Source organism: Salvelinus namaycush, chromosome 29, assembly GCF_016432855.1.
Source record: "Salvelinus namaycush isolate Seneca chromosome 29, SaNama_1.0, whole genome shotgun sequence".
Taxonomy (NCBI): Eukaryota; Metazoa; Chordata; class Actinopteri; order Salmoniformes; family Salmonidae; genus Salvelinus; species Salvelinus namaycush.
The window spans coordinates 37,638,481-37,664,426 of record NC_052335.1 but is presented as its reverse complement, the minus strand read 5'-3'; the positions used below and the strand labels follow the sequence as shown (position 1 = coordinate 37,664,426).

Genomic DNA, 25,946 nt, shown 5'->3' with positions numbered 1-25,946 from the left:
TACCAACCCCTATGGGCCCTGGTCTAAAGTAGTATACTATATACCAACCCCTATGGGTCCTGGTCTAAAGTAGTATACTATATACCAACCCCTATGGGTCCTGGTCTAAAGTAGTATACTATATACCAACCCTATGGGCCCTGGTCTAAAGTAGTATACTATATACCAACCCCTATGGGCCCTGGTCTAAAGTAGTATACTATATACCAACCCCTATGGGTCCTGGTCTAAAGTAGTATACTATATACCAACCCCTATGGGTCCTGGTCTAAAGTAGTATACTATATACCAACCCCTAAGGGTCCTGGTCTAAAGTAGTATACTATATACCAACCCCTAAGGGTAACGGTCTAAAGTAGTATACTATATACCAACCCCCAAGGGTCCTGGTCTAAAGTAGTATACTATATACCAACCCCTAAGGGCCCTGGTCTAAAGTAGTATACTATATACCAACCCCTATGGGTCCTGGTCTAAAGTAGTATACTATATACCAACCCCTATGGGTCCTGGTCTAAAGTAGTATACTACATACCAACCCCTATGGGTCCTGGTCTAAAGTAGTATACTATATACCAACCCCTATGGGTCCTGGTCTAAAGTAGTATACTATATACCAACCCCTATGGGTCCTGGTCTAAAGTAGTATACTATATACCAACCCTATGGGTCCTGGTCTAAAGTAGTATACTATATACCAACCCCTAAGGGTCCTGGTCTAAAGTAGTATACTATATACCAACCCCTAAGGGTCCTGGTCTAAAGTAGTATACTATATACCAACCCCTATGGGTCCTGGTCTAAAGTAGTATACTATAAACCAACCCCTATGGGTCCTGGTCTAAAGTAGTATACTATATACCAACCCATAAGGGTCCTGGCCTAAAGTAGTATACTATATACCAACCCCTATGGGTCCTGGTCTAAAGTAGTATACTATATACCAACCCCTAAGGGTCCTGGTCTAAAGTAGTATACTATATACCAACCCCTATGGGTCCTGGTCTAAAGTACTATACTATATACCAACCCCTATGGGTCCTGGTCTAAAGTAGTATACTATATACCAACCCATAAGGGTCCTGGTCTAAAGTAGTATACTATATACCAACCCCTATGGGTCCTGGTCTAAAGTAGTATACTATATACCAACCCCTTTGGGTCCTGGTCTAAAGTAGTATACAATATACCAACCCCTATGGGTCCTGGTCTAAAGTAGTATACTATATACCAACTCGTATGGGTCCTGGTCTAAAGTAGTATACTATATACCAACCCCTATGGGTCCTGGTCTAAAGTAGTAAACTATATACCAGCCCCTATGGGCCCTGGTCTAAAGTAGTATACTATATACCAACCCCTATGGGTCCTGGTCTAAAGTAGTATACCATATACCAACCCCTATGGGTCCTGGTCTACAGTAGTATACTATATACCAACCCCTATGGGTCCTGGTCTAAAGTGGTATACTATATACCAACCCCTATGGGTCCTGGTCTAAAGTAGTATAATATATACCAACCCCTAAGGGTCCTGGTCTAAAGTAGTATACTATATACCAACCACTATGGGTCCTGGTCTAAAGTAGTATACTATATACCAACCCCTACGGGTCCTGGTCTAAAGTAGTATACTATATACCAACCCCTATGGGCCCTGGTCTAAAGTAGTATACTATATACCAAACACTATGGGTCCTGGTCTAAAGTAGTATACTATATACCAACCCCTATGGGTCCTGGTCTACAGTAGTATACTATATACCAACCCATAAGGGTCCTGGTCTAAAGTAGTATACTATATACCAACCCCTATGGGTCCTGGTCTAAAGTAGTATACTATATACCAACCCCTTTGGGTCCTGGTCTAAAGTAGTATACTATATACCAACCCCTATGGGTCCTGGTCTAAAGTAGTATACTATATACCAGCCCCTATGGGTCCTGGTCTAAAGTAGTATACTATATACCAACCCATAAGGGTCCTGGTCTAAAGTAGTATACTATATACCAACCCCTATGGGTCCTGGTCTAAAGTAGTATACTATATACCAACCCCTATGGGTCCTGGTCTAAAGTAGTATACTATATACCAACCCCTTTGGGTCCTGGTCTAAAGTTGTATACTATATACCAGCCCCTATGGGACCTGGTCTAAAGTAGTATAATATATACCAACCCTTATGGGTCCTGGTCTAAAGTAGTATACTATATACCAACCCCTATGGGTCCTGGTCTAAAGTAGTATACTATATACCAACCCCTAAGGGTCCTGGTCTAAAGTAGTATACTATATACCAACCCCTATGGGTCCTGGTCTAAAGTAGTATACTATATACCAACCCCTACGGGTCCTGGTCTAAAGTAGTATACTATATACCAACCCCTATGGGTATTGGTCTAACGTAGTATACTATATACCAACCCCTACGGGTCCTGGTCTAAAGTAGTATACTATATACCAACCCCTATGGGCCCTGGTCTACAGTAGTATACTATATACCAACCCATAAGGGTCCTGGTCTACAGTAGTATACTATATACCAACCCATAAGGGTCCTGGTCTAAAGTAGTATACTATATACCAACCCCTATGGGTCCTGGTCTAAAGTAGTATACTATATACCAACCCCTAAGGGTCCTGGTCTAAAGTAGTATACTATATACCAACCCCTATGGGTCCTGGTCTAAAGTAGTATACTATATACCAACTCGTATGGGTCCTGGTCTAAAGTAGTATACTATATACCAACCCCTATGGGTCCTGGTCTAAAGTAGTATACTATATACCAGCCCCTATGGGACCTGGTCTAAAGTAGTATACTATATACCAACCCCTATGGGTCCTGGTCTAAAGTAGTATACTATATACCAACCCCTATGGGTCCTGGTCTAAAGTAGTATACTATATACCAACCCATAAGGGTCCTGGTCTAAAGTAGTATACTATATACCAACCCCTACGGGTCCTGGTCTAAAGTAGTATACTATATACCAACCCCTATGGGTATTGGTCTAAATTAGTATACTATATACCAACCCCTATGGGTCCTGGTCTAAAGTAGTATACTATATACCAACCCCTATGGGCCCTGGTCTAAAGTAGTATACTGTATAGCAAACACTATGGGTCCTGGTCTAAAGTAGTATTCTATATACCAACCTCTATGGGTCCTGGTCTACAGTAGTACACTATATACCAACCCATAAGGGTCCTGGTCTAAAGTAGTATACTATATACCAACCCCTATGGGTCCTGGTCTAAAGTAGTATACTATATACCAACCCCTTTGGGTCCTGGTCTAAAGTAGTATACTATATACCAACCCCTATGGGTCCTGGTCTAAAGTAGTATACTATATACCAACTCGTATGGGTCCTGGTCTAAAGTAGTATACTATATACCAACCCCTATGGGTCCTGGTCTAAAGTAGTATACTATATACCAGCCCCTATGGGACCTGGTCTAAAGTAGTATACTATATACCAACCCCTATGGGTCCTGGTCTAAAGTAGTATACTATATACCAACCCCTATGGGTCCTGGTCTAAAGTAGTATACTATATACCAACCCCTATGGGTCCTGGTCTACAGTAGTATACTATATACCAACCCCTATGGGTCCTGGTCTAAAGTGGTATACTATATACCAACCCCTATGGGTCCTGGTCTAAAGTAGTATACTATATACCAACCCCTAAGGGTCCTGGTCTAAAGTAGTATACTATATACCAACCCCTAAGGGTCCTGGTCTAAAGTAGTATACTATATACCAACCCCTAAGGGTCCTGGTCTAAAGTAGTATACTATATACCAACCCCTATGGGTCCTGGTCTAAAGTAGTATACTATATACCAACCCCTATGGGTCCTGGTCTAAAGTAGTATACTATATACCAACCCCTATGGGTCCTGGTCTAAAGTAGTATACTATATACCAACCCCTATGGGTATTGGTCTAAAGTAATATACTATATAGAGAATAGGGTGCCATTTTGGGAAGCAGACCCAGAGTCAGTTTCATTGCTGCAGTATGCATGCGGGAGCCAGATTTGTCCCATTCCAGAACACTGTATAAATAAAATATAATAAAACACCACTCAGTGTTTTTCCCAGCTGGCCTGACCACTGTTCTGAGAGCAAGGAGAAACTCTTTGTCAGCATCCCAAACGACACACTATTCCCTTTATAGTGCACTACTTTTTAACCAGGGCCCATAGAGCTCTGGTCAAAAGTAGTGCACTATATAGGAGATAGGGTATCATTTGGGATGCACCCTCTCTCTTCTGAGGGCCTCTCTTTATGGCCTGCAAAAGCACATGTGTTCGTTTTTATATTTTTACTAGGCAGTAATGAAATTGAACTATGCTTGTTTTTCCAGATGGGAAAACTCGGGCATAGCATTGATTCTTATACAAATTCCACAACAATAACCTATACAAATTCAAATTCCGCTATCCATCCATCCACACATAATGCATTGTATGCTATTGAAACGGCAGTTTTGGGGCATCAGGGTAGCCTAGTGGTTAGCGCATTGGACTAGTAACTGCAAGGTTGCAAGTTCAAATCCCTAAGCTGACAAGGTATAAATCTGTCGTTCTGCCCCTGAACAGGCAGTTTGAGAACCATGGCCTAGGGTTCCACTGTTAAAAATAAGAATTTGTTCTTATGTTCTTAACTGACTTGCTAAAGTAAAAAAAAAAAAGTCAAATAAATCGTTAGTTTTAATGAATGTATTGGTTAGGGATCAACCCCAATGAGAACAGGATTTATGTCTGTCAGTATCTGCCTCGGAGTCATAATTATATTCTACAGATCAAAAGCTGACTACACCAGTGGAGGCTGGTCAGAGGAGGAAGGGGAGGACTATCCTCAGTGAATTTCATAAAAATTAAAAATTTTAAAACATTGAAAACAAAGTTGTGATTAAAAAAAAAAACTATACTAAATTCACTTGTAAATAAATATTGTATTAAAAAACACAGTAGCCTCAACAGCACTCTGTAGGTTAGCACCATGGTGTAGCTTTCATGTTGGGCTGATCTCACCACCCTCTGGAGAGCCCTGGGGATGCGGGCGGTGCAGTTTCCGTACCAGGCGGTGATACAGTTAGACAGTATGCGCTCAATGGTGCATCTGTAGACGTTTGTGAGCATCTTAGGTGACAAGCCAAATTTCTTCAGCCTCCTAAGGTTGAAGAGGCCCTGTTGCGCCTTCTTCACTACACTGTCTGTGTGGGTGAACCATTTCAGTTTGTCTGTGATGTGTACGCCGAGGAACTTCAAACTTTCCACCTTCTCCACTGCTGTCCCGTCGATGAGGATAGGAGGTTGCTCCCTCTGCTGTTTCCTGAAGTCCACGATCATCTCCTTTGTTTTGTTGACGTTGAGTGAGAGGTTGTTTTCCAGACACCACACTCCAAGTGCCCTCCCCTTCTGCCTGTAGGCCGTCTCGTCGTTGTTGGTAATCAAGCCCACTACTGTTGTGTCATCTGCAAACTTGATGCTTGAGTTGGAGGTGTGCATGGCCACGCAGTCATGGGTGAACAGGGAGTACAGGAAGGGGCTGAGCACGCACCCTTGTGGGGCCCCAGTGTTGAGGATCAGCGAAGTGGAGATGTTGTTTCCTACCTTTACCACCTGGGGGTGGCCCGTCAGGAAGTCCAGGACCCAATTGCACAAGGTGGGGTTGAGACCCATGGCCTCAAGCTTAATGATGAGCTTGGAGGGTACTATGGTGTTGAATGCTGAGCTGTGGTCAATGGACAGCATTCTTACGTAGGCATTCCTCTTGTCCAGATGGGTTAGGGCAGTGTGCAGTGTGATTGCGATTGCGTTGTCTGTGGACCTATTGGAGCGGTATGCAAATTGAAGTGGGTCTAGGGTGGCAGGTAAGGTGGGGGTGACATGATCCTTGACTAGCCTCTCAAAGCACTTCATGATGACAGAAGTGAGTGCTATGGAGCAATAGTCATTTAGATCAGTTACCTTTGCCTTCTGGGGTACAGGAACAATGGTGGCCATCTTGAAGCATGTGGGGACAGCAGACTGGGATAGGGAGAGATTGAATATGTCCGTAAACCCACCAGGCAGCTGGTCTGCGCATGCTTTGAGGACGCGGCTAGGGATGCCGTCTGGGCCGGCAGCCTTGCAAGGGTTAACACGTTTAAATATTTTACTCACGTTGGCTGCAGTGAAGGAGAGCCCGCAGGTTTTGGTAGCGGGCCGTGTCCGTGGCACTGTATTGTCCTCAAAGCGAGCAAAGAAGTTGTTTAGTCTGTCTGGGAGCAAGACATCGTGGGTCCGCGACGGGGCTGGTTTTCCTTTTGTAGTCCGTGATTGACTGTAGACCCTGCCACATACGTCTCGTGTCTGAGCCATTGAATTGTGACTCTACTTTGTCTCTATACTGACCCGTAGCTTGTTTGATTGCCTTGCGGAGGGAATAGCTACACTGTATGTATTCGGTCATATACTTCCGGCGCCGACAGAGATGGCCGCCTCGCTTCGCGTTCCAAGGAAACTATGCAGTATTTTGTTTTTTTATGTGTTAATTCTTACATTGTTACCCCAGGAAATCTTAGGTTTCATTACATACAGTCGTGAGGAACTATTGGATATAAGAGCAACGTCAACTCACCAACATTACGACAAGGAATACGACATTCCCTCTGTTTGGCCCACCACCCAGGACAATGTCTTACTCACGTCGGCCACGGAGAAGGAGAGGGAGGGCCCGCAGTGTTTGGTAGCGGGCCGCATCAGTGGCACTGTATTATCCTCAAAGCGGGTAAAGAAGGTGTTTAGTTTGTCTGGAAGCAAGACGTCGGTGTCCGTGACGTGGCTGGTTTTCTTTTTGTATTCTGTGATTTCCTGTAGACCCCGCCACATACGTCTCGTGTCTGAGCCGTTGAATTGCGACTCCGCTTTGTCCCTGTACCGACATTTAGCTTGTTTGATTGCCTTGCGGAGGGAATAACTACACTGTTTGTATTTGGCCATACTCTCAGTCATCTTTTCATGTGATGGTTCGCACTTTCAGTTTTGAGTGAATGCCGCCATCTATCCACGGTTTCTGGTTAGGGTAGGTTTTAATAGTCACAGTGTGTACAACATCTCCAATGCACTTCTTTATAAACTCACTCACCGAATCAGCATATCATTCAATATTATTCTCTGAGGCTGCCCGGAACATTTCCCAGTCTGCGTGACCAAAACAATCTTGAAGCGTGGATTCCGATTGGTCAGACCAGGGTTGAATAGTTCTCGTCACGGTACATCCTGTTTGAGTTTCTGCCTATAGGACGGGAGGAGCAAAATAGAGTTGTGGTCAGATTTGCCGAAAAGAGGGCGGGGGAAGGCCTTGTATGCATTCGGGAAGTTAGAGTAGCAGTGATCCAGTGTTAGCAGTGTTTTGCCTGCACGAGTGCTACAATCAATATGCTGATAGAATTTAGGTAGCCTTGTTCTCAAATGTACTTTGTTAAAATCCCCAGCTACAATAAATACAGCCTCAGGATATATGGTTTCCAGTTTGCATAGAGTCCAGTGAAGTTCCTTGATGTCCGTCAGGATATCGGCTTGAGGGGAGATATACACGGCTGTGACAATAACTGACGAGAATTCTCTTGGGAGGTAATATGGTCGGCATTTGATTGTAAGGAATTCTAGGTTTAGGTGAACAAAAGGACTTCAGTTCCTGTATGTTGTTACGATTACACCATGAGTCATTAATCATGAAACATACACCCCCGCTCTTCTTCATCCCGGAGAGATGTTTATTTCTGTCGGCGCAACGCATAAAGAATCCCAGTGCCTGTACCGACTCCGACAACATATCCCGAGAGAGCCATGGTTCTGCGAAACAGAGAATGTTACAATCTCTGATGTCTCTCTGGAAGGCAACCCTTGCTATAATTTCGTCTACCTTGTTGTCAAGAGACTGGACATTGGCGAGTAGTATACTCGAAAGAGATGGGTGGTGTGCACGCCTCCGAAGTCTGACCAGGAGGCATCTACCATTTCTGCCACGACGATGTTTTGGGTCAGCCTCTGGAATCAGATCAAATGCCCTGTGTGATGGTGCAAACAAAGGATCCATTTCGGAGAAAGTCATATTCCTGGTCGTAATGTTGGTAAGTTGACGTCGCTCTGATATCTAGTAGTTCTTCCCGGCTGTATGTTACAGGTTAAAGAATAGTTGCTATGGAAGCGTTCCACCATGCTACAGGTTAAAGAATAGTTGCTATGGAAGTGTTTCACCATGCTACAGGATAAAGGATGGAAGAAGAAAGGGCCAGTCTGTGTTGGTACTGACTGGTACTGACTAATGTCTGGTACTGTCGTCTGGTACTGTTGTCTGGTACTGTTGTCTGGTACTGACCGAGCCAGTCTGTGTTGGTATTGACTGGTAATGACTGTCAGTTTTCTCTCTTGTGTATGATAGTCTTGGTACTGACTAGTGTCAGTTTGCTCTCTTGTGTATTATAGTCTTTGGCCTATGGTCTCTCTTGTGTATGAAAGTGTTGGTATTGACTGATACTAACCAGATCCGGTGTCTCTTTTCCAACAGATGACCCTGCTGTGGAGGGAGTGGACAAGTCCCGACAGCTCCAGACTGGGGAGATGATCATCATCGTGGTAGTGCTTCTCATGTGGGCAGGTAAGGACTGGCTTTAGAGGTACATACTGGCTTTACAGGTACATACTGGCTTTACAGGTACATACTGGCTTTACAGGTACATACTGGCTTTACAGGTAAGGACTGGCTTTAGAGGTACGGCCTGGCTTCACAGGTACGGACTGGCTTTACAGGTACAGACTGGCTTCACAGGTACGGACTGGCTTCACAGGTACGGACTGGCTTCACAGGTACGGACTGGCTTCACAGGTATAGACTGGATTTACAGGTATAGACTGGCTTTACAGGTACATACTGGCTTTACAGGTACGGACTAGCTTTTCTGGTACGGACTGGTTTTACAGGTACAGACTGGCTTTATAGGTACAGACTAGCTTTACAGGTACAGACTGGCTTCACAGGTACGGACTGGGTTTACAGGTACAGATTGGCATTATAGGTACAGACTAGCTTTACAGGTATAGACTGGCTTTACAGGTACATACTGGCTTTACAGGTACAGACTGGCTTCACAGGTACGGACTGGGTTTACAGGTACAGATTGGCATTATAGGTACAGACTAGCTTTACAGTTACGGACTGGCTTTACAGGTACAGACTATCTTTACAGGTACGGACTGGCTTTACAGGTACAGACTGGATTTATAGGTATAGACTAGCTTTACAGGTATAGACTGGCTTTACAGGTATAGACTGGCTTTACAGGTACATACTGGCTTTACAGGTACGGACTAGCTTTTCTGGTACGGACTGGTTTTACAGGTACAGACTGGCTTTATAGGTACAGACTAGCTTTACAGGTACAGACTGGCTTCACAGGTACGGACTGGGTTTACAGGTACAGATTGGCATTATAGGTACAGACTAGCTTTACAGGTATAGACTGGCTTTACAGGTACATACTGGCTTTACAGGTACAGACTGGCTTCACAGGTACGGACTGGGTTTACAGGTACAGATTGGCATTATAGGTACAGACTAGCTTTACAGTTACGGACTGGCTTTACAGGTACGGACTGGCTTTACAGGTACAGACTGGATTTATAGGTATAGACTAGCTTTACAGGTATAGACTGGCTTTACAGGTATAGACTGGCTTTACAGGTACATACTGGCTTTACAGGTAAATACTGGCTTTACAGGTACGGACTAGCTTCACAGGTACGGACTGGTTTACAGGTACAGACTGGCTTTACAGGTACAGACTGGCTTTACAGGTACAAACTAGCTTTACAGGTACAGACTGGCTTTATAGGTACGGACTAGCTTTTCTGGTACGGACTGGTTTTACAGGTACGGACTGGTTTACAGGTACGGACTGGTTTACAGGTACAGACTGGCTTTACAGGTACAGCCCGGCTTTACAGGTACAGACTGGCTTTACAGGTACAGCTGTGATTATTACAGGTACAGCTGTGATTATTACAGGTACAGCTGTGATCATTACAGGTACAGCAGTGATCTTAATAATTTATTAACTGTATATGTTTTACATTATTTGCAGGATCGTTAATGATGAGCTAGGGAGTATGAGTTATTTACAGGATCATTAATAATGAGCTAGGGAGTATGAGTTATTTACAGGATCATTAATGATGAGCTAGGGAGTACGAGTTATTTACAGGATCATTAATGATGAGCTAGGGAGTATGAGTTATTTACAGGATCATTAATGATGAGCTAGGGAGTACGAGTTATTTACAGGATCATTAATGATGAGCTAGGGAGTACGAGTTATTTACAGGATCATTAATAATGAGCTAGGGAGTACGAGTTATTTACAGGATCATTAATGATGAGCTAGGGAGTATGAGTTATTTACAGGATCATTAATGATGAGCTAGGGAGTACGAGTTATTTACAGGATCATTAATGATGAGCTAGGGAGTATGAGTTATTTACAGGATCATTAATGATGAGCTAGGGAGTACGAGTTATTTACAGGATCATTAATGATTAGCTAGGGAGTATGAGTTATCTACAGGATCATTAATAATGAGCTAGGGAGTATGAGTTATTTACAGGATCATTAATGATGAGCTAGGGAGTACGAGTTATTTACAGGATCATTAATGATGAGCTAGGGAGTATGAGTTATTTACAGGATCATTAATGATGAGCTAGGGAGTATGAGTTATTTACAGGATCATTAATGATGAGCTAGGGAGTACGAGTTATTTACAGGATCATTAATGATGAGCTAGGGAGTATGAGTTATTTACAGGATCATTAATGATGAGCTAGGGAGTACGAGTTATTTACAGGATCATTAATGATGAGCTAGGGAGTACGAGTTATTTACAGGATCATTAATGATGAGCTAGGGAGTACGAGTTATTTACAGGATCATTAATGATGAGCCAGGGAGTATGAGTTATCTACAGGATCATTAATGATGAGCTAGGGAGTACGAGTTATTTACAGGATCATTAATGATTAGCTAGGGACTAAGAGTTCAGATAATGTATCAGGGTGCTGGTTTCACTATATCTCTGTCAATCAATCAATCAATCAATCAACTATTTAATCAATCAAAGCACTTCAAGGTCATCTTTTGACAACAATAATAAGAGGGCCATATAGGCCAAAATCGGGTTTTGTTCTCATTTAAGTAAGACCACATTAACAGTATGGCTCAGTATTTCTACATAGCTTCCCCTCTATGATCACGTCAAATCTACATCACACTTCTCCCACTAGTCCCAGATATTCAACCCTCCAGCCCAGTAATTGGTTAGCCGTGTCTCATGCGTCTATTCTCATTGATTAGCAGTGTGACACAAAAAGTGCAACACAATGAGACGCGGCAGGCTGGGATACCCCGTGGACCTGCACGAACTGGGGCTATTTCCCAATTAGCTCTCCTTCTTCCTAAAGTATCCACTTGTTTACTTCTCTTCACTGATTTGAAAGTAAAAAAAAAAAAAATGGTGGTAACTCCCACTAGCCCATGCCTGCACCAATCCAATGCGGGATCTTTTGTGGGAAGCAATGAACGAGTGCACAGTGAGATTATTTGGATGCACACAGGGTTTCCTACCCCAGGGACACGGCTGTGGAGAGGGTTAATAAAAATAAATGAAGGAAGCTGAGAGAGAAGACACAAGCCTCTGTGATAATAAATAAAGGAAGCCTGGAGAGAAGACAGGAGCCTCTGAAGACAGGAGAGAAGACAGGAGCCTCTGAAGACAGGAGAGAAGACAGGAGGCTCTGAAGACAGGAGAGAAGACAGGAGCCTCTGAAGACAGGAGAGAAGACAGGAGGCTCTGAAGACAGGAGCCTCTGAAGACATGAGCCTCTGAAGACAGGAGCCTCTGAAGACAGGAGCCTCTGAAGACAGGAGAGAAGACAGGAGCCTCTGAAGACATGAGAGAAGACAGGAGCCTCTGAAGACAGGAGAGAAGACAGGAGGCTCTGAAGACAGGAGCCTCTGAAGACAGGAGGCTCTGAAGACAGGAGAGAAGACAGGAGCCTCTGAAGACAGGAGAGAAGACAGGAGGCTCTGAAGACAGGAGCCTCTGAAGACATGAGCCTCTGAAGACAGGAGCCTCTGAAGACAGGAGCCTCTGAAGACAGGAGAGAAGACAGGAGCCTCTGAAGACATGAGAGAAGACAGGAGCCTCTGAAGACATGAGCCTCTGAATAGAGAAGAGAAGACAGGAGCCTCTGAAGACAGGAGCCTCTGAAGACAGGAGCCTCTGAAGACAGGAGCCTCTGTCCCAAATGGCACCATACTCACTATATAGAGAGCATCCTATGAAGGGAATAGGGTGATAGGGTGCTATTTGAAGGGAATAGGGTGCTATTTGAAGGGAATAGGGTGCTATTTGAAGGCAATAGGGTGCTATTTGAAGGGAATAGGGTGCTTTTTGAAGGGAATAGGGTGATAGGGCGCTATTTGAAGGGAATAGGGTGATAGGGTGCTATTTGAAGGGAATAGGGTGCTATTTGAAGGGAATAGGGTGCTATTTGAAGGGAATAGGGTGCTATTTGAAGGGAATAGGGTGCTTTTTGAAGGGAATAGGGTGATAGGGTGCTATTTGAAGGGAATAGGGTGCTATTTGAAGGGAATAGGGTGCTATTTGAAGGGAATAGGGTGCTATTTGAAGGGAATAGGGTGCTATTTGAAGGGAATAGGGTGATAGGGTGCTATTTGAAGGGAATAGGGTGCTATTTGAAGGGAATAGGGTGATAGGGTGCTATTTGAAGGGAATAGGGTGCTATTTGAAGGGAATAGGGTGCTATTTGAAGGGAATAGGGTGCTATTTGAAGGGAATAGGGTGCTATTTGAAGGGAATAGGGTGATAGGGTGCTATTTGAAGGGAATAGGGTGCTATTTGAAGGGAATAGGGTGCTATTTGAAGGGAATAGGGTGATAGGGTGCTATTTGAAGGGAATAGGGTGATAGGGTGCTATTTGGAAGGCAATAGGGTGCTATTTGGAAGGCAATAGGGTGATAGGGTGCTATTTGGAAGGCAATAGGGTGCTATTTGGAAGGCAATAGGGTGATAGGGTGCTATTTGAATGGAATAGGGTGCTATTTGAAGGGAATAGGGTGCTATTTGGAAGGGAATAGGGTGCTATTTGAAGGGAATAGGGTGCTATTTGGAAGGCAATAGGGTGATAGGGCGCTATTTGAAGGGAATAGGGTGATAGGGTGCTATTTGAAGGGAATAGGGTGATAGGGCGCTATTTGAAGGGAATAGGGTGATAGGGCGCTATTTGAAGGGAATAGGGTGCTATTTGAAGGGAATAGGGTGCTATTTGAAGGGAATAGGGTGCTATTTGAAGGGAATAGGGTGCTATTTGGAAGGCAATAGGGTGCTATTTGAAGGGACTAGGGGTGCTATTTGAAGGGAATAGGGTGCTATTTGAAGGGAATAGGGTGCTATTTGAAGGGAATAGGGTGCTATTTGAAGGGAATAGGGTGCTATTTGAAGGGAATAGGGTGCTATTTGGAAGGGAATAGGGTGCTATTTGAAGGGAATAGGGTGCTATTTGAAGGGAATAGGGTGCTATTTGAAGGGAATAGGGTGCTTTTTGAAGGGAATAGGGTGATAGGGTGCTATTTGAAGGGACTAGGGGTGCTATTTGAAGGGAATAGGGTGCTATTTGAAGGGAATAGGGTGCTATTTGGAAGGGAATAGGGTGCTATTTGAAGGGAATAGGGTGCTATTTGGAAGGGAATAGGGTGCTATTTGAAGGGAATAGGGTGCTATTTGGAAGGGAATAGGGTGCTATTTGGAAGGGAATAGGGTGCTATTTGAAGGGAATAGGGTGCTATTTGAAGGGAATAGGGTGCTATTTGAAGGGAATAGGGTGCTATTTGAAGGGAATAGGGTGCTATTTGGAAGGGAATAGGGTGCTATTTGAAGGGAATAGGGTGCTATTTGAAGGGAATAGGGTGCTATTTGAAGGGAATAGGGTGCTATTTGAAGGGAATAGGGTGCTATTTGGAAGGGAATAGGGTGCTATTTGAAGGGAATAGGGTGCTATTTGAAGGGAATAGGGTGCTATTTGAAGGGAATAGGGTGATAGGGTGCTATTTGAAGGGAATAGGGTGCTATTTGAAGGGAATAGGGTGCTATTTGAAGGGAATAGGGTGCTTTTTGAAGGGAATAGGGTGATAGGGCGCTATTTGAAGGGAATAGGGTGCTATTTGGAAGGGAATAGGGTGCTATTTGGAAGGGAATAGGGTGCTATTTGGAAGGGCATAGGGTGCTATTTGGAAGGGAATAGGGTGCTATTTGAAGGGAATAGGGTGCTATTTGAAGGGAATAGGGTGCTATTTGAAGGGAATAGGGTGCTTTTTGAAGGGAATAGGGTGATAGGGCGCTATTTGAAGGGAATAGGGTGCTATTTGAAGGGAATAGGGTGCTATTTGAAGGGAATAGGGTGCTATTTGAAGGGAATAGGGTGCTATTTGAAGGGAATAGGGTGCTATTTGAAGGGAATAGGGTGCTATTTGGAAGGGAATAGGGTGCTATTTGAAGGGAATAGGGTGCTATTTGAAGGGAATAGGGTGCTATTTGAAGGGAATAGGGTGCTATTTGAAGGGAATAGGGTGCTTTTTGAAGGGAATAGAGTGATAGGGTGCTATTTGAAGGGAATAGGGTGCTATTTGAAGGGACTAGGGGTGCTATTTGAAGGGAATAGGGTGCTATTTGAAGGGAATAGGGTGCTATTTGAAGGGAATAGGGTGCTATTTGGAAGGGAATAGGGTGCTATTTGAAGGGAATAGGGTGCTATTTGAAGGGAATAGGGTGCTATTTGGAAGGGAATAGGGTGCTATTTGGAAGGGAATAGGGTGCTATTTGGAAGGGAATAGGGTGCTATTTGAAGGGAATAGGGTGCTATTTGAAGGGAATAGGGTGCTATTTGGAAGGGAATAGGGTGCTATTTGGAAGGGAATAGGGTGCTATTTGGAAGGGAATAGGGTGCTATTTGGAAGGGAATAGGGTGCTATTTGAAGGGAATAGGGTGCTATTTGAAGGGAATAGGGTGCTATTTGAAGGGACTAGGGTGATATTTGAAGGGAATAGGGTGCTATTTGAAGGGAATAGGGTGATATTTGAAGGGAATAGGGTGCTTTTTGAAGGGAATAGGGTGCTATTTGAAGGGACTAGGGTGCTATTTGAAGGGAATAGGGTGCTATTTGAAGGGACTAGGGGTGCTATTTGAAGGGAATAGGGTGCTATTTGAAGGGAATAGGGTGCTATTTGAAGGGAATAGGGTGCTATTTGAAGGGAATAGGGTGCTATTTGAAGGGAATAGGGTGCTATTTGAAGGGACTAGGGGTGCTATTTGGGAGGCAGTAACTGTCAGCTCCATCACCAACTCTACATCTCTTAGTGTATGGGGTAATGGGACGAAGGTGTATAAATTCTTATTGAATAGCTTATAAATGTGTTATGAGTGCTTTATAAACTAGCAATATCATCGTGACACCATTGGCTTTTCTCTGGCGTAGGAAATGAACAGCTACGCTATACCCTCATAAAGAATTCAACACACACAGAAGATTGAATTGCCAGTTTCTCCCGGTGATGGGTAGATAAATGGTTTGCTGACTTCACGTCAATCTCAGGATCGTCTGCTTCCTAGATATAAAGGCACCTCAGATTTGACTCCTGAGTAGAAACCATCGGGAGGAGGATGTCAATTAAGGAAGAATAAAATACCTACATGAAATTGCAATGAGAACACATTTGGTATTGCTTTATAATAGAGGCAATTTGTCCAACATTGTTGTGTGTCTGGACAACAACGCCATCTAGTCTTGCTGGCTTCCAGCAGTGTTACTATAGTACCACTGTATAGGAAGGTACGTGACGTTCAAATCAAATCAAATCAAACATCAAATCAAATCAAATTTATTTATATAGCCCTTCGTACATCAGCTGATATCTCAAAGTGCTGTACAGAAACCCAGCCTAAAACCCCCCCAAACAGCAAGCAATGCAGGTGTAGAAGCACGGTGGCTAGGAAAAACTCCCTAGAAAGGCCAAAACCTAGGAAGAAACCTAGAGAGGAACCAGGCTATGAGGGGTGGCCAGTCCTCTTCTGGCTGTGTCGGGTGGAGATTATAACAGAACATGGCCAAGATGTTCAAACGTTCATAAATGACCAGCAGGGTCAAATAATAATAATCACAGTGGATGTTCAGCTAGCTACGTCAATCTCAGTGCTACTGATGGTCTTGGCGGTGAGATCTCTGTGTCCCTGCCCTTAACATATTATAAACACTATTATATACCCTAATATATACACTATTATATACCCTAATATATATACACTACTATATACCCTATTATATACCCTAATATATATACACTACTATATAACCAATTATATATACTATTATATACACTATTATATATACTACTATAAACCCTATTATACACAATATTGTATATACTATTATATACACTATTATATATACTATTATATATACTATTATATACACCATTATATATACTATTATATATACTACTATATGTAGTATTATATATACTATTATAAACACTATTATATACCCTAATATATACACTATTATATACCCTAATATATATATACTATTATATAGACTATTAATATACTAACATATACCCTATTATATATACTATTATATACCATATTATATATACTATTATATACCCTATTATATACACTATTATATAAACTATTATATACCCTATTATATACCCTAATATATATACTATTATATACCCTGTTATATATAGTATTCTATACACTATTATATATACTATTATATACACTATTATATATACTATTATATACACTATTATATATACTATTACATATACTATTATATACACTATTATATATACTATTATATACCCTATGATACGTACTTCATATATACAGTTGAAGTCTGACGTTTACATACACCTTAGCCAAATACATTTAAACTTAGTTTTTCACAATTCCTGACATTTAATCCTAGTTAAAATTCCCTGGGTGAGTTAGGATCGCCACTTTATTTTTCGGTTTGGAAATTGCTCCCAAGGATGAACCAGACTTGTGGAGGTCTCCAATTTATTTTCTGAGGTCTTGGCTGATTTCTTTTGATTTTCCAAGGATGTCAAGCAAAGAGGCACTGCGTTTGAAGGTTGGCCTTGAATTGGTCTGCCACGTGGTCTGCCACGCCAATTGAAGGTACACCTCCAATTGGCTCAAATTATGTCAATTAGCCTATCAGAAGCTTCTAAAGCCATGACATCATTTTCTGGAATTTTACAAGCTGTTTAAAGGCACAGTCAACTTAGTGTATGTAAACTTCTGACCCACTGGAATTGTGATACAGTAAATTATAAGTGCATTTTAATCTGTCTGTAAACAATTGTTGGAAAAATTACTTGTGTCATGCACAAAGTAGATGTCCTAACCGACTTGCCAAAACTATAGTTTGTTAATTAACAAGAAATTTGTGGAGTGGTTGAAAAATTAGTTTTAATGATGCCAACCTAAGTGTATGTAAACTTCCGACTTCAACTGTACTATTGTATATGTAACAGTATAACTTTAAATCATCCCCTCGCCCCGACCTCGGGCGCGAACCAGGGACCCTCTGCACACATCAACAACAGTCACCCACGAAGCATCGTTACCCATCGCTCCACAAAAGCCACGGCCCTTGCAGAGCAAGGTGCAACCCTACTTCTAGGTTTCAGAGCAAGTGACGTAACTGATTGAAACGCTACTAGCGCGTACCCGCTAACTAGCTAGCCATTTCACATCCGTTACACTCACCCCCCTTTCAACCTCCTCCTTTTCCGCAGCAACCAGTGATCCGGGTCAACAGCATCAATGTAAACAGTATAACTTTAAACCATCCCCTCGCCCCGACCTCGGGCGCGAACCAGGGACCCTCTGCACACATCAACAACAGTCACCCACGAAGCATCGTTACCCATCACTCCACAAAAGCCACGGCCCTTGCAGAGCAAGGTGCAACCCTACTTCTAGGTTTCAGAGCAAGTGACGTAACTGATTGAAACGCTACTAGCGCGTACCCGCTAACTAGCTAGCCATTTCACATCCGTTACATATACACTATTAAATATACTATTATATACACTATTAAAAATACTAAACTCAGCAAAAAAAGAAACGTCCTCTCACTGTCAACTGCATTTTTTTTTAAGCAAACTTAACATGTGTAAATATTTGTATGAACATAACAAGATTCAACAACTGAGACATAAACTGAACAAGTTCCACAGACATGGATTAATGTGTCCCTGAACAAAGGGGGGGTCAAAATCAAAAGTAACAGTCAGTATCTGCTGTGGCCACCAGCTGCATTAACCTCTAATTCCTCCCAAACCCGGATCCGGGAGCACCCCCATCAGTAAAAAAGCTGACTAGCATAGCCTAGCATAGCGTCACAAGTAAATACTAGCATCTAAATATCATTAAATCACAAGTCCAAGACACCAGATGAAAGATACACATCTTGTGAATCCAGCCATCATTTCTGATTTTTAAAATGTTTTACAGGGAAGACACAATATGTAAATCTATTAGCTAACCACGTTAGCAAAAGACACCACTTTTCTTACTCCACCATTTTTTTACTGCATCAGTAGCTATCACAAATTCGACCAAATAAAGATATAAATAGCCACTAACCAAGAAACAACTTCATCAGATGACAGTCTGATAACATATTTATTGTATAGCATATGTTTTGTTAGAAAAATGTGCATATTTCAGGTATAAATCATAGTTTACCATTGCAGCCACCATCACAACTCTCACCAAAGCGACTAGAATAACTACAGAGACCATCGTGTATTACCTAATTACTCATCATAAAACATTTCTTAAAAATACACAGCGTACAGCAAATGAAAGACACAGATCTTGTGAATCCAGCCAATATTTCAGATTTTACAGCGAAAACACAATATAGCGTTATATTAGCTTACCACAATAGCAAACATCACAACAGCATTGATTCAAGCCAAAAATAGCGATAACGTACAAACCACCAAAATATATTAATTTTTTCACTAACCTTCTCAGAATTCTTCAGATGACAGTCCTATAACATCATATTACACAATGCATATAGAGTTTGTTCGAAAATGTGCATATTTAGCGGCACAAATCGTGGTTATACAATGTGATTAGTGGCCAAAACTTCAAGCAATCTGTCCGGCGCCATCTTGGAGAGGCACCTAATCTAATCGAAAACTATTCATAAACTTGACTAAAAAATACAGATTGGACAGCAAATGAAAGATAAATTAGTTCTTAATGCAATCGCTGTGTTATATTTTTAAAATTAACGTTACTGCGCAATACAGCGTGCGCTAAAGCGAGACCGCACCGAAATTCATGGCGGAATTATTATTTGACATTTGTCAACATAAATACGAATTAACAGCATAAAGACTGCTTACTATTTGCTGAGCTTCCATCAGAATCTTGGGCAAGGTGTCCTTTCTCCAGAACAATCGTCTTTTGGTTGAAAGATGTCCTCTTCTCCTGTCGAAATAGCCGCTAACGTTAGCTATGTGCCGGAAAGGTGTCCAACTCCTGATAGCGCGTCACAAAGAAATCCCAGAAAATCGCAATAAACTGATATAAACTGCTATAAGTCGGTTTAAATTAACTACCTTATGATGTCTTTAACAACTATAACGAATAAAAACATGACCGGAGATATAGAACTGCTAAAACGAAAGCTTTGCAGGAGGCCATTGTGATGTCCCTGCTGCGCCAGGCGCCCCGTTGAAAAGAACGGTACTTCCGTTCCACGGTCTTATATAGGGCCCCAGATTGCGCAATCCACTCCATTAAAATTCTCCCCGCTTACTGACATCTAGAGGAAGGCGTATGCAGTGCATGTAGCCCGATGGCTTACATGGGGACTTATAAACTGACCTCAGAACAGGGACCTCGATTTCTGAAATCTCACTCCCTGACAGGAAATGTGCTGCAGAATGAGTTCTGTTTCACTCAGAGAAATAATTCAAACGGTTTTAGAAACTAGAGAGTGTTTTCTATCCAATAGTAATAATAATATGCATATTGTACGAGCAAGAATTGAGTACGAGGCAGTTTAATTTGGGAACGAATTTTTACAAAGTCGAAATGGCGCCCCCCTAGTGTCAAGAGGGTACTGCAGTGCATCTCCTCCTCATGGACTGCACCAGATTTGCCAGTTCTTGCTGTGAGATGTTAACCCACTCTTCCACCAAGGGCCCTGCAAGTTCCCAAACATTTCTGGGTGGAATGGCCCTAATCCTCACCCTCCGATCCAACAGGTCCCAGACCTTCTCAATGGGATTGAGATCAAGGCTCTTCGCTGGCCATGGCAGAACACTGACATTCCTGTCTTGCAGGAAATCACGCACAGAACGAGCAGTATGGCTGGTGTCATTGTCATGCTGGAGGATCATGTCAGGACGAGCCTGCAGGAAGGGTACCACATGAGGGAAGAGGATGTCTTCCCAGTAACGCACAGCGTTGAGATTGCCTGCAATGACAACAAGTTCAGTCCGATGATGCTGTGACACACCGCCCCAGACCATGACGGACCCTCCACCTCCAAATCCATCCCGCTCCAGAGTACAGGCCTCGGTGTAACGCTGATTCCTTCGACGATAAACGCGAATCCGACCATCACCCCTGGTGAGACAAAACCACTACTCGTCAGTGAAGAGCACTTTTTGCCAGTCCTGTCTAGTCCAGCGTTGGTGGGTTTGTGACCATAGGCGAAGTTGTTGCCGGTGATGTCTGGTGAGGACCTGCCTTGCAACAGGCCTACAAGCCCTCAGTCCAGCCTCTCTCGGTCTATTGAGGACAGTCTGAGCACTGATGGAGGGATTGTGCGTTCCTGGTGTAACTCGGGCAGTTTTTGTTGCCATCCTGTACCTGTCCCGCAGGTGTGATGTTCGGATGTACCGATCCTGTGCAGATGTTGCTACACGTGGTCTGCCACTGCGAGGACGATCAGCTGTCCGTCCTGTCTCCCTGTAGCTCTGTCTTAGGCGTCTCACTGTACGGACATTGCAATTTTTTGCCCTGGCCACATTTGCAGTCCTCATGCCTCCTTACAGCATGCCTAAGGCACGTTCACATAGATGAGCAGGGAACCTGGGCATCTTTCCTTTGGTGTTTTTCAGAGTAAGTAGAAAGGCCTCTTTAGTGTCCTAAGTTTTCATAACTGTGACCTTAATTGCCTCCGTCTGTAAGCTGTTAGTGTCTTAACGACAGTTACACAGGTGCATGTTCATTAATTGTTTATGGTTCATTGAACAAGCATGGGAAACAGTGTTTAAACCCTTGACAATGAAGATCTGTGAAGTTATCTTTGAAAGACAGGGTCCTGAAAAAGGGATGTTTATTTTTTTGCTGAGTTAATTATATATACTATTATATATACTATTATATACACTATTATACATACTATTATATATACACAATGATATACACTATTATATACACTATTATATGTACACTATTATATATACTATTTTATGTACACTATTGTATACACTATTATAAATACTATTATATGTACACTATTATATATGTTATTATATATACTGTATGTCTTTGACTATGCCAGATTAATTGCTATGACATGCTATTCTATAAAATAATTTCTCCGTAATTAATATTACCTGATTGAACTAATCATGTGAATATGAATTAACTAGAGAGGGACACCACGAAAGAATATTTATAGATCTGTTATCTTTCGAATAAACTCTTAAAGCTTTAGTAATATTTTACTAAATAGCAGTCACATTAATCGTCATTTTATTCAGTCTCATCTGAAAGTTGTAAGTCCTTGATTATCTGCAAGAATCCTGGCTAACAAGTTGAATCAGCAATACAAAATTGGGTTTAATTATTTATTTACTAAATACCTAACTAATCACACAGAAACACACATACACCATTAAATCATAACTTGATCACAAATTACGTCATACAGAAAAACGTCCCTAGCGGGCGGAATAGGTATGACAGCTTGTTACACAAAGGAAAGGGGCTGAGTCCTAGTGAAAGAGCAGGAGACTTGAACATAGGCGAGCTGTACTATCGTAAATACAGTATCTTATGCATTCTAAATTACCGCCCATTTGAAGAGGAAAATGCAATACATATTTACTCTGAGCTGCGCTTCAGTAGGTTGGTGGTAGATGGACCGTGTCGCCAACCCGAGTCCTCTGTCCTTTGAAGAATGTCTCTGGATGTGGGATACGTTGGAGTAACGTTGGTGTAGTAGACGGGATACTTGGACTGTCCTTCCGAACCTGCGTTTAGCTGTTGCTAACTCAAAGGCTAGGATATATCACTTCTGTAGTGAATACGAGTTCAAAGTTCATACCATTCACAATCAAAGTCCATGCTGATGTTGGCTTCATCTGTAGTTATTATCTGAACCATTCTGACACCGGACCGTCATCCTGGTGTACCCGGAACAGAAAGTTATATTTTTGGTTTGTGGCTTTTATAGTGGAGGGAGAGGGGTGTGTCTGAAAAGTCTATTATAACCCATGCCTCTTCACAGGGGCGGACCACTGTGAGCAGAGGAAAACTTATGAAAGCACAGATCTCTCATTTGGAAGCTAAAATTACATTTCATCTCTTCACAAATAATGTCATATTCAAACATTTGAATTAAACAACAATTCCATGTGAATCCGATATCTCTGACATTTAGACTTTCCACAGTAGAGTTTGTCATTCTATCATTGATGAGAATGTGTCAGAGGGCAACCGAACTGACATAATATACCTTAAGTACCACCGCATATGTTCAGTTGGTCGGATCACCAGAATATAGTTCATTTCTGTCACGTTCCTGACCTGTTTTCTGTTAGTTTTTGTATGTGTTAGTTGGTCAGGACGTGAGTTTGGGTGGGCAGTCTATGTTTTCTGTTTCTATGTTGGTTTAGGGTGACCTGATATGGCTCTCAATTAGAGGCAGGTGGTTTTCATTTCCTCTGATTGAGAGCCATATTAAGGTAGGTGTTTTTACACTGTTTGTTTGTGGGTGATTGTTGCTGTGTCTGTGTTTTTTGCACCACACGGTACTGTCTCGTCTCGTTCGTTCGTTCTTTCCTGTTCATGTGTGCTTCGTGATATGTAGTTTGCATGTTCAGGTCAGTCTACGTTGTTTGTTTGTTATTTTGTAATATTCAAGTATAGTTCGTGTCAGTGTTCGTCGTGTCTAATAAATTCATTATGTCTACATACCTCGCTGCATGTTGGTCTGATCCATGCTCCTCCTCATCCGAGGAGGAGGAATATGACGACGATCGTTACAATTTCCCCCAACTTCTGATGTTACCAGAACCTCTATGTTAACCCATGGGTTTCCTTATGTCACATCAGTTATAGTAGGGAGAGAGAAAAAGGGGGAAAGAGGTATTTATGACTGTCATAAACCTACCCCCAACCCAACGTCATGACAATACCATTATACACACTATTATATACACTATTATATATACTATTATACATGCTATTATATACACTATTATACATACACTATTATATACACTATTATATACACTAGTATATATACACTATTATATACACTATTATATACACTAGTATATATACACTATTATATACACTATTATATATACTATTATACATGCTATTATATACACTATTATACATACACTATTATATACACTATTGTATATATTATTATATATACTATTATACATGCTATTATATACACTATTATATATACACTATTATATACACTAGTATATATACACTATTATATACACTATTATATATACTATTATACATGCTATTATATACACTATTATACATACACTATTATATACACTATTGTATATATTATTATATATACTATTATATCCACTGTTATATACACTCACAGCTACTGTACCATTAACATCCAGGGAACCACACAGTCAGACCACCCAGCTAACATTCTCATCCAGGACCTGCTTAGCATCTGACCGCAAGGCTCTACGTTCGGCCCAGTACATCACTGGAACCGACCTCCCTGCCAGGCGGTGTCTGAGGAAGGCACTAAAAATGATCAAACACTCCAGCCACCCAAGTTGTAGACTGATATCTCTGCTACCGTACGGCAAGCGGCGCCGTAGTGCCAAGTCTGGGACAAACAGGACCCTGAACAGCTTCTACCTCCATGCCATAAGACTACTAAATAGTTCAATAGTTAACCAATGGCTACCCGAAGAATCTGCATTGACTCCCAACTCTTTTGACTCATCACATAAGCTGCTGTTATTTTTTGTTATCTATCCTGTTGCCTAGTCATTTTATACCTACCTATATGTACATAACTACGTCAATTACATTACGACTGTGCATCAACTCAGTACTGGTACTCCATGTACATAGCCAAGTTATCGTTACTCATTGTGTATATATTCCTTGTGTTATTATTTTTCTATAATTTTTCATTGTTGGGAAAGGCTCGTAAGTAAGCATTTCACTGTTAGTCTACTCTTTTTGTATTACCAAGCACGTGAGAAATACAATTTGATTTGATTTAGAAGAGTCCCAGATTTCAAATGGAATTACGGGAACGTTTTCCAGAATTTTGCAACTCTACCTCTCAGGCGGTGAGCATCAGTCTACTGCTGGTTCTGAAAACACCGTGTTGCAATATACTAATCTTCCCTGCTGAAAGATAAAGACATCACCATCGACTCCACCATTGTGATCTCCACCATTGTGATCTCCGCCATTGTGATCTCCGCCACTGTGATCTCCGCCATTGTGATCTCCGCCATTGTGATCTCCGCCATTGTGATCTCCGCCATTGTGATCTCCGCCATTGTGATCTCCACCATTGTGATCACCACCATTGTGATCACCACCATTGTGATCACCACCATTGTGATCACCACCATTGTGATCTCCACCATTGTGATCACCACCATTGTGATCTCCACCATACACTCCCTGGGAATGAGACAGCTACCTTTTCAACATGCCTCTACTACCCCAGGTTACAATAACAGGAAGTGATGACAGGCATGTGAGTGACAATGACAGTATGTTAATCCCCATCTCTCTTGTCTACCCCCCCCCCCCCCCTTCCCCCCTCCCCGCAGCTGTAATCGCCTTGTTCTGTCGGCAGTATGACATCATCAAGGACAACGACTCCAGCTCCGGTAAAGACAAGGTTAAACCGTCGTCGTTGGCGAGCACGCCAGAACACTGCTCCGGAGGACTGCTACGGAGGACTGCTCCGGAGGACTGCTCCGGAGGACTGCTACGGAGCAAGGTACATAGATGAATGACTGAATCGATGGAAAGAGAGAGAGAGAGAGAGATGTATGGATGAATGAATGAACACCGCAGCGGTGGAGTGCAACAGAGCAAGGTAGGCATGGTAGACCATGAGACAGGTAGGTCGGTAGGTTTGTAGGTCGTAGTCAATATATGAAGCCATTAAGTCAAGTCACACACTGTCGTAAACAATCACTTCATGTGCTACATTTAGCACCACGTTGTCTACCCGATGATGTATTCATGTACCTACATCATATGAATACAGAAGCAGTCAAAAGGCTAAGCAGCAACACCTGCAGGCACTCTGCATCTCCTCTTCTCTGCACTTCACACTTGAACTGTTTCCACATCGAGCTGGGCTGAATGGCTGCTGCTCCATAGCCGTGGTTACCGGAACCCATCTCATCCACAGACCTTATTTCCCAGAGTCCATTTGGAGCACTGTGACCTCTATATACCACTAGTTACTGTTGTTGTGATCCTTCTCAGTAACATCTATAGTGGTGT

The 25,946-nt window shown here is 42.3% G+C and overlaps 1 protein-coding gene across 1 annotated transcript in view; it reads left to right on the top strand.

Annotated features, from left to right (window-relative positions):
- The window catches only part of LOC120024274 (fibronectin type III domain-containing protein 4-like), an 80,523-nt gene extending 55,080 nt beyond the window's left edge, over positions 1 to 25,443 (top strand). The window contains exons 4-5 of the mRNA XM_038968470.1: positions 8,574 to 8,663; positions 25,259 to 25,443. Of these exons, the coding sequence (XP_038824398.1) occupies positions 8,574 to 8,663; positions 25,259 to 25,443 (275 nt within the window). The remainder of the gene's footprint in view (positions 1 to 8,573; positions 8,664 to 25,258) is intronic.
- Positions 25,444 to 25,946: the final 503 nt, after the last annotated feature.